The 15,549-nt window shown below is 39.3% G+C and overlaps 2 protein-coding genes across 7 annotated transcripts in view; one reads left to right on the forward strand and one right to left on the reverse strand.

Annotated features, from left to right (window-relative positions):
- The first annotated feature begins 1,804 nt into the window (after positions 1-1,804).
- Positions 1,805-10,908, forward strand: rs1a (retinoschisin 1a). The gene is made up of 6 exons (XM_030413904.1): positions 1,805-2,183; positions 2,563-2,588; positions 2,892-3,015; positions 6,458-6,599; positions 8,579-8,774; positions 9,428-10,908. Exons 1-6 carry the CDS (start codon positions 2,129-2,131, stop codon positions 9,578-9,580), a joined length of 696 nt encoding a protein of 231 aa, XP_030269764.1. The 5' UTR covers positions 1,805-2,128; the 3' UTR covers positions 9,581-10,908.
- A 54-nt stretch (positions 10,909-10,962) lies between these two features.
- Positions 10,963-15,549, reverse strand: part of cdkl5 (cyclin dependent kinase like 5) — a 49,307-nt gene continuing 44,720 nt past the window's right edge. For 4 of the 6 annotated variants that reach the window (XM_030413899.1, XM_030413901.1, XM_030413902.1 and 1 more), the window contains one exon: positions 10,963-14,918. In XM_030413899.1, coding sequence (XP_030269759.1) covers positions 14,511-14,918 — 408 coding nt within the window. In that variant the 3' untranslated portion in view covers positions 10,963-14,510. The remainder of the gene's footprint in view (positions 14,919-15,549) is intronic. The other 2 variants (XM_030413900.1, XM_030413898.1) reach the window with 1 other exon arrangement.

A 15,549-nucleotide genomic window follows, 5' to 3' on the forward strand; every position in this document is an offset into this window, starting at 1 on the left:
TCATCCCGGCCGGACCGACCTGCTGGAGAGATGAAAAGTAGCTCTTTAGGATCAGAGGCATTGATCCAAAGCATTGTGACCAGTGATGAAAATCAACAATATTTGGTCACGTTTTAAACACCACTCATCTACAGAAGTCATTTTGCTGTCTTTCTTGCCTCTTTGTGAGCTCTGTAGATGAGAGTGGAGTGAGCTCGGATCCTCCTTTTTGTTTGTGAAGGAATCCTGCGTGCTGCTCTGACAGGAGCCTTCATTTCCGCCGGATCAGTCGAGTCAAAAACACACAGTGACTGAAAGAAATCAACTGACAAAATCAAATGATATGACTGATCAGATTCACAGCAGCCTCTTCAGAAGGAGAGCAGGAGTCAGAGCTGGGTGGAGAAGAGTGTGTGAGGAGTGAAAGGGATGTTTTGATGAACACAAATTGAAAACATCTTTGCTTTAATTAGGCCTAATTACTTTCACCCACAAGGCTTTGAGACCGTCAGTGTGAGTTCAGACGTCTTCAGCCTGAGTATCTTACAGCGCAGAGAAAAGTCAAATGTGCACAGGAACACGACGGGTGATGGAACACAATTTAATCAACATTTTACATAATCTACAATATTTCAGAACTCATGAAACAAGTTAAATTAATAAACACAAAACACCTGTAAATGTACAGAAATTCCTTTATGTTTATACAAGACTTTCGTCTCCTCCTACATGACTGAAAAAAAGAAATATTATTGAGATATTATTTATTTATCTGTTTTTTAACTCTTTAGATATATCAAAGGTTAATTGTTATCCCTTTTTTGGCAAGTAGATTTTTGCCATCTGTTCCTGTTTTCACTGTGAGATTAAAGATTAAAGGAGGATTTTATTTGTCACTTTTGCCTGATCTGATTCTTGAGATAATAGAAATCTGATCATGATCGCGTCTTGGCAGGAAATGTAGTTACTATAAGTGAAAAACTTCACTTAGAGTTTTTTCTCTCATTTTACAATAGACCGTAGTGACGTCAAACATTTCAGCTTGTCAAAGCAGGAAAAAGCAGCGGTGGAACGAAGTCTTCATTAAGTTTCCCGGGAAGCCAGGTCAGTCAGTCAGCGTTCGTGATAGCAAAGCCCTGAAACAAGTTTAACTAAGTGGAGTGAAGCCGTCACAGATGTCAGAAATCACACCTGTGCTTTTCCTGTTTTGACAAATAAAATGTCTGCTGTGAAAAGGGTTTATATATTTAGAGAAGCCTAACTGCCAGAATAAATGACAGCTGTATATGTTTTGTGCAAATCGAGGATATGTTGAATCTTTACATGTCTTTAAATAGAATACATATTAATATTAATATTGAAGTTATATAAAAAGATCTAACAATATCAACTGATATTCTTTTTTTTAACAGAAACAAACATTTGATTCGAATCACCTGAATTTAACATATACTGTACCCCTGGGTGTCTGTGAAAAACTGATAACTGTCTTTTTATCTCCTTTACTTTTTTTAATCATTATTATTTCCACTTGTGTTTTTCCCGCCTGTTGTCACACTGTGGTAAAATTGCTGTATCTGTGGGAACCCTGTGGAAAGGAAAGGTTGGCTACAATCCTGAGGTGTTTGGCTGTCTTCTTTTTATTTTCCCTTATTGGATTTTCTTTCTTTCTGTCTTGGTACATTATACGCAACATGTTGATACAAATGTTAAATGCACCAAATACACAAGGAGAGCTATAAATTCACCCAAAACTAGACCTTCTGGTCAATTATCTGGATCACGAGGCCCAGCGGAGGCCATCACCACCCTCCAGCTCCTTCCCGCTCACTCTCTTGCGCACACATTCACACTTGGATGGTTGCACACACAACCCAAATCTGTCACATAACCGACAAAACCAAAGCTTTTGTGTTTTTTTTCCTGCAGGATTTTGGACTTGACCCCTGTGATTTCCAGAATGAGCAGTGGTGCTGGGGGTCGTTGATGGTGGTGCGTGAACAGCTGTAGGAGGGGCTTTGTCAGATAAGGACGGCATTAGGTAAGGCCATTAGCGTCCTGTGGATTATTGTAATCCAGCCTCTCTACCACTGCTGGCTTGGTTGTTCAGTCCACAGTCGGTCTCGTCTGGTTTGAAGCGGGTTGGAAGATGGCTCTCAATGTGCAGCGTTTCCTGGTGGCCCTGCTTCTTCTGGGAACTAACGGTGAGATTTCAGCCCTGACACTCTGGTTGTTGTGAGCTCAAAATCTGAGTGATTTAGGATTGTAAATATTTAAAGGCCTAACTCAAACTGGATAAATCTCTGAAACTCAGAGAACAAACTGATTCCTAACTGAGAACTGACAAATACAGCAGATTTCCTCAGTAATCCTTTCCCTATGGTGAGCTCACACTTGATTCTCTGTGTCTGTGTTGTGGCTATTTACCTTTTCTTAATATGTTGAAAATGACAGACTGATGCACAGATTTTGTTTGCTACAATCAGTGTCTACTGTGTCCTAACAGTTTGTTTTTTCCTCCTCCTCTGTGCTTCCTCGGCTGGCTGGCGTTTGTTTTGTCCTTGTGTCCATCTGCCTGAGCAGTGTTTATCAGCATTCAGGCTCAAGAGGTACGAAGAAACCTCAGCAACAGTTAAAGATTTCAGAGACGATAGAACTCTTAGAACGTTCAAATCAGCAGTGTTGGCGTACAGACATTTGACATTGAAACATGAACATTAAAACATCTGAGTTAGTTCTCCTGACATTGGTCAATGTCAAATAATTTCCATTGAAGAAATCTGCTGTTGACTTAAGAAGCTTCTTAACATTTTTTTTTCTTCTGCAAACCAGCTGTGTTTTAGAATAATGACACTTACATGATGCTGCTTTAGATTTACTCCATTAACGTTGTTTGTGTGTGTTTCAATGAGGCGGGAGTGTCGGAGGCGTGGACCAGCAGGTCTTGTAAATGTGACTGTGAAGGAGGAGAAGCCCCGACTGAGTTTTCCACCATTGGGACTGGCTCAATGGTGCGTGGAGTGGACTGCATGCCAGGTACCTTAACAACCATCAAATACAGTTTTCTCTCTTTCTTAAAGATATGTGACAGCGCACCTGAATCTCAAACATATTTTTTGTCACACTATTTGCACAGATTTCTGATTTTATCTCTAATAAGGCCACTCTCTGACCCACTTATGTGTTTGTTGATGAGATGATGAAATGAATTCACCAAACTAGTAATAGTATTTTTAAAGTAACGTACATTTTGAAAGCGGTGATGAATGATGAGCCTAGGAGAGACATTTAGTCATCGTCAGATCTTAAATGCAACCGGTGCATCGTATGTAGGGCTTGTAGCCGCAGGTAATTTGCAGTCTCTCTTTTTTTGACCTACTAATTAACTGGCTTTTTTATGATTAGTTTATATATTGATTCATTCCTAATATCATGATTATTAAAGAAATGGTAATATTGGATTCAGATGATGGCGCTGACAGAGAGAATAAGGAATGCAGTAGGTCTGCAGCTAAAGGTTATTTTTTTCTCATTGGGAATGAATCTGCAGAATTTCTTCTTAGTGGAATCATAATTTTCAACATGTGAATCTTTTATCCATCAGTTTATTTGACAGAGATGACACGTGTAGGCATTGTTATATCTTATCAGAAGTTTTCTTCTGGTGCATGAATCTGTGAATTTTCGGTCCTTGTCACTGGTTAGACTTTTGTTAATGGTATGCCCCCTGAAAAATAAATTTACTTTAACATGAGACAAAGTAAAGCTACAAATCTTCACATTTGAGATGCTGAAACCACGAAATTTGGGAGAATTTTGTCAAAAAATTATTTATGAGAAATAATGTAATGACTATTAAACTAGTTGCTGGGTGAATTCCTGTGGATTGCCAAACAGATCTTTTAATATCGACAAAGCACATGCATGACGAGATAAACTGCGTGTGTGTGATAACGATGGAGAATCTCTATATATACTGCACATGTACATGCATGAATGCATTAGCCTCCAGATTTGACACCACAGGGTGGACATGCTCCACTGGACATCCTCAGAGAAGATGATGCAGATGGAGCCTTGATAAGAAACAGAAATGTGCATCCTTTAAATTTACCTTCATTCAATGATAAAATGTGGTCTGCATCTGGATCTTAATCTGCATTAAAACACCACATAATATAGACAGATACATGGACAATAATATGGATATATGTGGCAGATTTTTTGTTTCAAGGTGCTCTGTCTTACAGCGTTAACCATAAGTGTTCACGTGTTTGAAAATAAAGGTTCATTTTTAAACCGTAAAAACAGCAGTTGACCATATAATCCCACCATGACATCCATTAGCAGCTCATATCACATCAGATTCATCAGCAGATGGAAATCTCATCTCATCACATCTCATCATCACGTTAAGGACTTGGCCCAGGGTTTAACTTTCCACCAAATCTCTGTGTGTGTGCAGTGAAATCTGTTTTTAGAGCTCAAACACAAACAAAAAGCCTCGCCGGGCTCGGATATAAAGATCAGACTTGAATCGTGTCGTGCTTGAAGAGACGACGAAGGCAGAGCTGATGTACAGTGAAAGGGTTTCCCTCGCTCATTCAATACATGTCAACTGAGCCACAAATCACATGGCAACGGGTGACAGAGGGGAGAAAGAAGTTCAGCAGATCATCATTATCGCAGAACATGACACTCAGATGTCAGGGCTCTTAATAGACTGTGCCAATCGCACAATCACAGAAACCAGTAATTACCCTGACATGGACCTTGTGATGATAAATGACGAGTGGGGCAAACTTCCAGTTCCTCGTGTCTCACCTCTTGGTTTTCTCCCCATTAAGTCGTCCTGAATATGTTTTATTTTAGTCGTGAAATACATTAAGGAGGACTCCAGCATCGCTCACGGTGTTGTTATGCAAACACTTATCTCCTGACTCACACAGGCGCTACTGCTGCTGCTGCTGTATGCGTTGTAATACTGGGATTAGACAGGATGTGACCCTGTGCCAGATAGGCTTAAGCCAGTAGTAAACAAAAGCGCAGCAGGTTTCAACAGCGGATTTTATTTTATTTTTTCCCCGTGAAACTTTAGGGAGACAAACTCACTCAAGTGCAGCCCTGCCATTCATGTTTTCATAATGCGTACTCAACGTCAACAAAGGGCTTTCTCTCGTGCGATTCCAGTGTAAAGTGAGAGGGCAGATTGATCCAAACACGGGAGCAACACGGAGCTAAAGCTGTGGAGAGTAGAACATGACCATCTGTCTTCCTGCCGCCCTAATGGACATCGCTGATCTCTCACTGTGGAGAATTAAACTGTAGGCTTTTAGGATGGGATACAGGTCACACTGGGCCTGCTGACTGCGGGGGGCTTCATGAGCAGGAGGGTGTGAGGATGAAGAGATTAAAATTTAAGCACCTAAGGCAAGGAAGGATTAGTGATGATCACTTGCTGGTCACATTTCAGTGCGAAATCCACGCAGCCAGTCTTTCAACTGAAAATTAAATGCTATTAAAAGGTTGAATTTATTACAAACACAGCCGCTACATATTGCACTAGAGAAAATATTCACAGATCAAACTGTCAAACACAAATTTAAGACTACAAAGCCCTTTTCTTGAAAGATTTCTCTTCTCTTCACTTCCTAAAAAGTTTTTTAGCTGGATAGTGTGCTTTTTCAGTAACACATTTTCTGAGAAATACTATCTGTACTTCATCAGATTTTTCCTGGACGTTTATCCTGGCCAAAATAATTCATGATAACAATATTATATATTGAAATTTTGAAAAGAAAGATTTTGTTTTTTGAGTGTGTTTTGTCTGTTTTTTTTTTGTCAAATGAATTGGAATTTGTCATACAAGTTTAAAGAGGTGGAGAGAGGGTCTATGTCACCATAAATGTCTTTTGTTTTCCACATGATTTTGCACAACAGTTGTTAATCAATAAGTAGCAGACACACAGCAGATCCATGCCAAACACACTAGCTAGCTAACAGTTTACTGCTGCTTATTTTTCCATTGTGTGATGGTTGGCAACCAGCGTTAAGGTGCATTTCCGCCACCCACTTTAACGAAGCGTGAACAGAGAGACACAGAAACGATTTATTGTCACATGTCTATTTTGAACAAAATGTAAATATTACATTTTTTAAATATCATGGATATTGTCAATACCAGTTATTCATGGCACCTCAAATTCAAAATATCATGTGTGAGAGATTCTCAGAGACAAACAAAAAAAGAGATTCAATTTAAGAATCTACGTTTTGGTATTGTCATATCTTAGAGACTTCGGAAAGAATCCAGGAAAAAAAACACTCCATAACAGTGATTGATGTTGGAATACAGAGCTTTTTGACATGTATTTGAATAAAAAAACATGAGAAAGCAACTTTAATTATGATGCTTTTGGACACACCAACATGGTGATATCAGATAAACCTAATAACTTTGTCTCTTATCCTCTTGCAGAGTGTCCTTACCACAAGCCTCTGGGATTCGAGGCCGGATCAGTGAATCCAGACCAGATCACCTGCTCCAACCAGGAACAGTACACCGGCTGGTTCTCCTCATGGCTCCCAAGCAGGGCCCGGCTCAACAGTCAGGGCTTCGGGTAGGTACAGACCAACATGTCAACGTATTATTTCCAGTAAAAAAAACATTTGCTGCTTGTTTTTTTTTCCCGAGCTCTTGCAATAAATCCTGAGATTTGTCTTAATTTAACTCGCAAAATGTGGCTTCTGCCAAGCGTGGTTGACTGTTCTGTCTCAGTGAAAAAGACCCTAATAAACAAATGGCTGGGCTGCTGCCATCTGTGAGGAACAATTTTAGAAAAAAGCGCACTCTGAGAAAACGTAACTCAGCTCTCATTATGTAAGGTGCATTTAGAGAGGTTGACATGCAATATGTTCTTGCTTTAAAACACTAAAATATACATAAGACAGGCAATGCAAGGAAACATGCTAAATGGAACATCTGACTCTGATTCTCACATAAACCACACAAACAACTGATACAGTGGACTTTTGATATGCATCAGTCTGGGAACTTAACCTTTATCCTATATAATATGTGGTCACTTCACACCCCCTGAAAATATTGTGTTAGCAAACCTCCAGTAGGCAGCTTCCTGCTACCCATCAAGTCACTGTTTGGTGTGGTTACAGGTGCAATAGTATTAAAACGTTCAATGCATAAAGAGAACCTTAAACCCTGTATATTTCTGTAAAAAAAAGAAGAAGACATACTAGAATGTACACAGAGTGCATATCTCCGCCAAGGCACAAAAGTCCCCTTTAACTCACTCAGGCTTAATCCACCATAAAACAAAAAACACTTAAATCCAAAAGATCTGGATTTCTATTTGGATCCGCACCAAAAGTTAATGTGGTCCATTCTGGCCCAAGACCCTTCCTATATCCAAGTTTCATGGACATCTGTCAAGTACTTTTTGTGTAATCCTGCTGACAAACAACCAACCAACATGGGTGAAACCACAACTGCCTTGGTGGAGGTAACAGGAGATATAAGAAGAGAGTAGTAAAAGTAACAATAAAGCCCCACAAAACATAGATGTAAAACAGAATATAAGAAATAATTGATAAAACAACATCAACCCTCATGTAGAGAGCTAGGTGAGAAAGAAACACCGCAAAAAAAAGCAAAATGGTCGACATACTAAAAACACACTTTTTGAGTACGGAATAAAATGTGTCCTCCAGAATAAAAGACTCTCAAATATCACAAATTGATATAACAGTGATATGAAACAAAGATCAGCAGGCTGCTCTGTGGACGTTACAGTTATGTGTTGTAGGCCTTAAAAGTCTCATATTTTAGAAAGAAAGTCTTTTTTTATAATAAAGCAAGTCCAGGTGTTACGTACTGTAAATACTGTGAAAAGCCCTTGTTTAGCAGATCTATAAGGTTATGATGTCACAACTTACAGACACCACTCTCTGCCATGCCCCCAGCAATGCCATGGTTGAAAAAACAGCAGTAGTTTTGATGTGAACTGATGTGGAGACATGGTGGGCGGTGCCTGCTCAGGCCTGTGTGAGCTGACCAATTAGAACAGACTGGCCTTAAAGAGACAGAAACTAAAACGGAGCATTCAGACAAAGGGTGAATAGAGGTGCTGCATTGACGGTGTGAGAAAAATATTTTTTTTTTCAACATCAGAGCATATAAACCTTTTTCTCTATCAGACAACCAAAAAAAATTATGAACCTGAAAATGAGCACAATATGGTACCTGTAACACGGCGCCCTTAGATTCCTAATCTAGTTCAGTTATTCATTCTGATCAGTTTTTTTTATATGATTATCAAAACTAGAGATCAAAAGTTACAAAAACACAGGTGTAAACAATTAAACTATGATGACTGAACTACATTTCATTGCTTGGAGTCTAGTACTGTCATACCTTCATGACTTACTGGGACAGCTAACCACTCAAAATGTCAACCTGTTTCTTATCTCCTTTAATCCATAAACCTCTGATATCTTCTCTAAGAAAACACTCAACCACTGTCCACATGAGCATACATGTTGTAAAGCTGCAGTATGTCCCATGTTTGTGTCTCTCCTCCAGGTGTGCCTGGCTGTCTAAGTTCCAGGACAACAGTCAGTGGCTGCAGATCGACCTGACGGAAGTGATGGTGGTGTCAGGGATCCTGACTCAGGGCCGCTGTGATGCCGACGAGTGGATCACCAAGTACAGCGTTCAGTACCGCTCAGACGAAAAACTCAACTGGATCTATTACAAAGACCAGACTGGAAACAACAGGGTGAGTCCAACCCAGTCAGGAATGAAAGTAGAATACATGTGCCCCAAACAAAACGTGAAGCTAGAGGTAGCATCCCATCTCATTTTGATATTAACAAAAGGACATCTTGACAAACAGTTATGCCATTTAAAAAATTACACTGTTCGACCTGATGGTGATATGATTACTAATCAAATTTCATGAAATGTGATCTGTTACTGTCTTTACTTATTGAGTATGTGAGTTTTATTTTGGATGTTTCACCTACGATGCTCCATTAATTAAATAGTTGATTTATAAAAAATAAGTCGCCAACAATGGTCCTTCATCATGTAATTGTTTGTATCATTTTATCCAGCTTCCCAAAAGTGGAAATAAACTGCTTTTATTTACTTAATACCTTCATAAATTACATCCATTTTTGGTTATTCTGCAAAAGAAAAAAAAACTGGAGCTGCAAATGTAACCTTTTTTTTCTTTTGTTTTCTGCTTTTGTAGACTAAAGAGCTCATTGAGTATTTGAAAAATGAAAAATAATTGTTTGGTGCAGCCCTATAATAATAGTTTATCATTATTATTATTATTATTATTATTATAATTAGTGGAAACAGCAGTAGCTTGGATGTAGAAAGCAGTACACACAGTCTGAACTAATCCCTCTCCTTTCTCCTCAGGTGTTCTATGGGAACTCTGACCGCTCCTCGTCTGTGCAGAACCTCCTGCGGCCGCCCATTGTGGCGCGTTACATCCGCATCCTCCCGCTCGGATGGCACACACGCATCGCTTTGCGTCTGGAGCTGCTACGCTGCATGAGCAAATGCATCTGAACCTCTCCCGCCGCCTTCCCTGAGGCCTTGTCCCAGAACTTCATCTATGCCTAAACCCCTATCGTCAAAGTCTGTCTCTTATTATATCCACAGATTTGGCCCCCCCCAAAAAAAACGACAACCTGAGACAAAATTATTGTAATTGTGACCTTTTTAAAATACAAACAAACAGTTTGAGTTATGTTATTTCATTAGAATATTTGTTTGATATGCTTGATGAGCTTTCATTAACTCCGCTCTTCATTGTTGTTAAACCAGTCTCACACTGGGGGCTTTAATTTGCTGAGTTCACAATAGATTGTTCCATTTGCAACGAAATGGCATAAATTCAAAGCAATAATTAGGCACTGAGAGAGAGATGCAGCGTTGCTATGGAGGCTGTATTCACCGGTCTGAGACGAGCTCTCATCCCTCTGTGACAGGTCTATCAATTTATGTTTTCTTCTCCTGATATTTAATGGTAAACAGGAAATGTACAGTTCTGCAGCACTCTGTCTCTCCTCCCCTTCCTCAGAGGATAAAGCTGGTGTTATTCTAAATTTTATGTCTTACTGTCGACAAATCCCATGAAAAGACTGAATCCATCAGTGAATTGATCGTACCAACAGGTATTGTTGTTTGGCAAAAGAATGATAGATCTTATTTTCTATATTTCTAATGTCTTTTTAATATCAACAAAAGCTGTTAAGACATCAGTGAGCCCGACTGTTGCACTTGGAGACATGTTAGTTCATTAGCATGACCATGGGCACTGTAGTTTATGTTTAGTTCATAAAATTTACACTGTTGTGTGGCTGAATCTGTATTAAATGTGTGTTCATCCACAACTGGAAATAATCCCATACAAATACCCTGTTTACTCCTGTTTGAGTGCCCAGCTGTTTTAGGACATGATTTGGCATTTTTCAAAAAATAATATGAAACTATGCTATTGTGACCCTCCCTTACTGTTCATTTTTAAGCACCAAGCCAGAAAGAATTGGGGAAAAAGGACATGTTTTGACTGTAAGACAAATTAAGAATAATGCCAGACTTTGTCTTTAAATACGTGTGTGATTCCTTTTCCACTCTCATGTTTCACAACCTTTATCTCAGCCACTTTTTTTTTTTAAAGTATCACTCCTCAGTGCACTACAAAGATGGAGTGGTGGCAAATTCACTTATATTCAGATGTGGTTTTGTGTTGTGGTGAACTTTTCTTTTGTAACAATTCAGCTCAATTTCCCATGGTGCTTTGGGAGCACAATGCAGAGGTCTGATTGCTCTGACTTTGTGCTCTTTATTGTACCTTTAAACTATTTCCTTGATTAAATGAATCTGTGAATGAATCTGTTCTCGTGTTGTGTCCGCCTCTGCTACAAAACAAACACATGAGCCGTTCAAAAATGTACAGTTGGCTTTTATTATGAGACCCTATCATTTTTAAAGTAGAATGGTCAGTATAGATACACTCTATTATTTCTATTTACACCCTGTAAGAAGTGGGAAACAGCTGAATGAAAAAAAGAACCGATGTTTTAGGAAACACATTCATATCTGTGAACAAAAAATTCTCCGTCTCGTCTCAGTTTTCAGTGAATGTGACTTACTTGGGGGGTTGAAGCCTCCATTTCCATCTGAAGTGTTGAGTCAGTAAGCTAATATAAGGCTTCGGGTCACTGGCAAGGCAAGCGTTGTCATCACTCTTTCCCATTAATGATACGGACAAACCCACGTTAGCAGTCGTTTACAATCACTAGCAATCAGGATTTTCCACCATACACAACATGGGGCAGTTTTTATCCGTCCTGGGTCATATTCGAGGACAAATCCAAAATATAAAAAATGTATTGCAGAGCGATGTCTTGATATTATATGTGGACAGTTGCTTTAATCACAGTCTCCAACTGGAAATCCCCCTCTGTGCTATATCCGGCTCCAATTCACCTAGCCACTTATTTAGCCGATGCAATCTGCATCAGTCGGAGTCTCTCTCTGAAAGTTATTGCTTTCAATCAGCCATGTAGTCAGTTGGTTAAATTGTGTTTTCTTCCTTTCCTGCATGTGTGATTTCATCCTTTCCACAGACGAGAAACAAAACAAGAAATCCTCCAAAACTAAACCCTCTCCCGAGTCCACAGATGGCTTGACATTTGCACAAATGCATCCAACCTGCTTTCCTTCCTTCCCTCCTTCTGTGATTTATAAGCCTCTCTTTTTCACTTCAAGCTTTGAAACCACAGAAGAGGAGGGAACAACAGATTGAAGGAAATCTGGAAGGAAAAGTATCTGTATATTTCCCCTAGGCCACAAATAGTGTATTGTTCTATACAACACTGTTTCTTTTATCATCCACAGGTCAGTAGACAACAAGTAAATGCTTTTATGACTAACCTAGTTAGGTAAAATCATCCCTGATCATGACTGTTGTTGATATTAAAAGTAAACGTAATGCGAAAAAATTAGGACAACCAAATTCAGACTTTTTACAAAAGGCATTTACAAAAAGTTGAGAACACAAGCTTTTAAAATGCACACAGAAAAATGTAAACACACTGGTTAAAGGATAAGTCTGGCGTTATTATCTTTATATCTTAGGACTGTAAACAAATCCCATGAACAAGACCAAAACCAACAATGGGTGAGCGGACACATAAACAGCCCTGCTTCGTGGATGGAGTAGGACACTAATGCGTTTAAAGGTTTATTAGATGCTAAAACACGTATAATACTCCTTGACTATTTTACTCTTAGACTAAATTTACAACACACTGGAATATCTATTGTCATGCCAAGTGTGAGACAAACAGGAGTAACAGTCTTCAAATCACAGGCAAAAAGTAATCTACCACTACTGTGCGCTAGTGTGTATTTGAGTGATGTTACAACAATAATGGGTTTACATAGCACGACAGGCCTCATTTAAAGCAACATTATGTAGAATTGTGCAAAGTTTCTCAGTACGACACTATTGTCATTAATACAAATCGCAGGTCTGTAACCATTTGTCAGACGTAATGTAGGTGCTGTCTATAAACAAAACTACACCTCATAACAATGTTTTGTGTTGAAAATGTGTCTCTTGATGTAAAGACGTATGCGACGCCGTGATCCGACCCTCTCACTGAAGTTACATAGTGCTGAAACAAGATGAAAGAGACACTGTACCATACATAATGTTGCTTTCATGCAGGGTTCACTCAGACTGAACGCAGCATTTATCCATCCCTCAATACATACCTAACCCTTAAATGTAAATCCTTAAAAATTGGTCAAAAATATAAAGATTTATTTTAGTCAGTTTAGTTTTATATATATATTTTTTAAAATCATGTCTTAAAACAACTGGGCAGTGTAGCTACTCAAACAGAACTAGATAATATATTTGTTGAGGACTATTTTGAGCCGAGGATTAATACATACAGGTATTTGGCTCTCCGGTGAGTATTTACAGCTGCAGGATGGTGTGCGTACATGAGAAATTACGTACATGTCACCTAGTTTCACAGCACGGCTCACAAATGTGTTTCTAATAGTTCTTGGACAACAATTACAGCACAGAGCTCTAAGCTACATCAGGTTTTAGATACACAGATACCACTTGTTAGTATATTCAATTCATTGCTGGTTTTGGTCTCATCACGAGATTCGCTGACATTGACAAACATATAAAATACCACCAGATTTAGCCTTTAAGATCTTAAAGGTTGTAGGTGAGGTATGCCTTTTTTTTTTTTTTGCAGATCTTCAACACTTAGACGTTGTATTTGAGTCAACTGAACCTCATTTCAAGAGGTTAACTTTTCTCTACATAAGGGCACTGGCGTCTCGATGCCCGATACTTGCTGTTAAGGCTGTGGACAAAACCAACATGGCAGCATGGAGCTGGAAAGCTGTTTGTTGCTGATAAATGAACTGAGAGACTGAAAATGAGGCTTCACGTTTCATGAGAGTGGGACATAAGGTGAACTGACAAACTGTATGTAACAGTCTCACTCTGGCTCTTCTGCTACCAAACCCTGTTGACAAATAGCCCGACTTTGTCAAAAAACTTCAAAACTAATGTCATGAGGGTGAAGGGCAGATTTGTACTAGATGTGATATAGATGTTGTTTTTTCTCCCCACTTTAGGTACAAAGTAAGCAATATTTCTTTACAGTCGGATGAAACAAACAGAAAAAAGGGTAAAAATAACATGATATAAAGTGAAAATCTGTTAATAACATATCAAATTGAACAAAAAAAGGACATTCACCATTATTAAATATTCTTTGTGACATATTGTATTATCAACACATAAATATCTATGCATTTCTTTGTGTCGAAACTAAAGCTCTTGCAATTACACATTTAATTCTATATTACCTTATAATATTCCCATATAGCCTACATACTGTGTCATTTATAGCTTATATCCTTGAATTTAAAACAAATAAATATTTAATAAATAATGTTGATATAAATCTTCTTCTTCTTTTTTTTGTTCTTATCAAATATCAGAGCTTGAAAAACATTTGAGTTTATTGGCCGCCGCTGTGATGGCGGCTGTCTGATGTGTTGCTGTAGAGTCCTGTGAGCAGAAGATGGCAGCAAAGAGGCCACATGGGCAGTGTCTCTGTGTCAGGAAAGATCAGCTTATTCTGATGTTCTAACCTTGTTAAGTAGAGAGAGAATAACATACAACTGATACAGTACTGGCATCCCGAGTGGGAGCGGACTCTTTCCTGTCTTTGAATCCCCAAACAACACAGTTACTTCTGTTTGTGTTTGGCCTGTCGATGTCTAGTCTTTGCAGATTTCAGAGACATGAGCATCAAATGAAACTGTGTTTCTGAAGAGGACTTGATCCAGTGAGATAGGCTTTCATGTAAACTTTCACGACAGTACCATGATGTCTGGCAGATGCTTCCAGGGTGGAGACGTGTTGGAGGTGGTGTGGTTCGGGGTGGGGTTACAACGCAGTCTCCTTCAGGTCGTTGAGGTTTGGCATCCTGGTGCGGGACGCTCTTGTAAAGGTGGGTCCATTCTGCCCCGGCTTGATGCCCAGCTGTTCGGGGGTGAACTGAGCGCCCTCGGCCCGCTGTAAAGCAGAAACGTGCCAGCTGGACTCGATCTGTCCAGGGAGGGGATAGCTGGGCTTGCGGCTCTTAGCCTGGGCGGAGCTGCTCACCCCGGAGTGGCCCCTGCTCTCGCCATGTCCTCGACCCTCGGAGTAGCCCGCTTTAGAGGAGGGCTGAGGTGGGTTGGGAAGGGGGGGTTGGAAGCGCAGGTCTTGAGCAGGAGGAGGAGGAGGCTGTCCTTGATTTGAGGAAGAGGGGGAGAGGTGAAGGAGCCTGCGGAGTGATTTGAGTGGTTGACTCTGTTCAGAGAGAAAAAAATACTGATGAATAATATCAAAAGGTAAGACTTGCCAGCAGAATATCAAATACAACTGTTCATTAGTTCGTCTCTGAAAACTCTGGCTTTCCTACACTGTCTGTGTTCCCACATAAGCTGCGACACTGCAGGTAAATACAGTTAAAACACTAACTAAAAGATATTGTAAAAAAATCTGTTTAAATATGCACAAATTTGCATACATTTCAAGAACAGAATTTTGAAATTTGACTAAAGCCAGGTTTGAATTTTTGTTTCATTTTGTTGACATATTGTAGATTCAAAGGTGATTCATGCCATTCATCATAAAAAAAAATGTTTTTGGGGGGGCATGGATGATATATGACCAAACCATGCCAGACATTTTTTAGACCATTGTGACCATAACCACCATGAGATGTACCCAGTACAAATAAAGCATATTCTTATCTTATCTTATTAAATATATGCAAATTTGAAAACACTTCCAGAACAGAACTGAAGTTAAATAGACATACAACATAAGACCGACGTAAGATTGTATGAACGGTTTGTTAGACTTCTGAGACTGTTTCTAATATTCTCTCTTTAAAACTCAAGGAGCCGCTTCTTTATTATTTATTTTACTCTATTTC

Source organism: Sparus aurata, chromosome 4 (genome assembly GCF_900880675.1).
Source record: "Sparus aurata chromosome 4, fSpaAur1.1, whole genome shotgun sequence".
Taxonomy (NCBI): domain Eukaryota; kingdom Metazoa; phylum Chordata; class Actinopteri; order Spariformes; family Sparidae; genus Sparus; species Sparus aurata.

What these genes read in the sequence shown, in the direction of transcription:
- rs1a (XM_030413904.1), top strand. Translation starts at nt 2,129, where the DNA reads ATGGCTCTCAATGTGCAGCGTTTCCTGGTGGCCCTGCTTCTTCTGGGA. An exon ending in TCAGCATTCAGGCTCAAGAG is followed by an intron (nt 2,589 to 2,891) that starts GTACGAAGAAAC and finishes TGTTTCAATGAG; the next exon opens with GCGGGAGTGTCGGAGGCGTG. An exon ending in ACCAGACTGGAAACAACAGG is followed by an intron (nt 8,775 to 9,427) that starts GTGAGTCCAACC and finishes CTTTCTCCTCAG; the next exon opens with GTGTTCTATGGGAACTCTGA.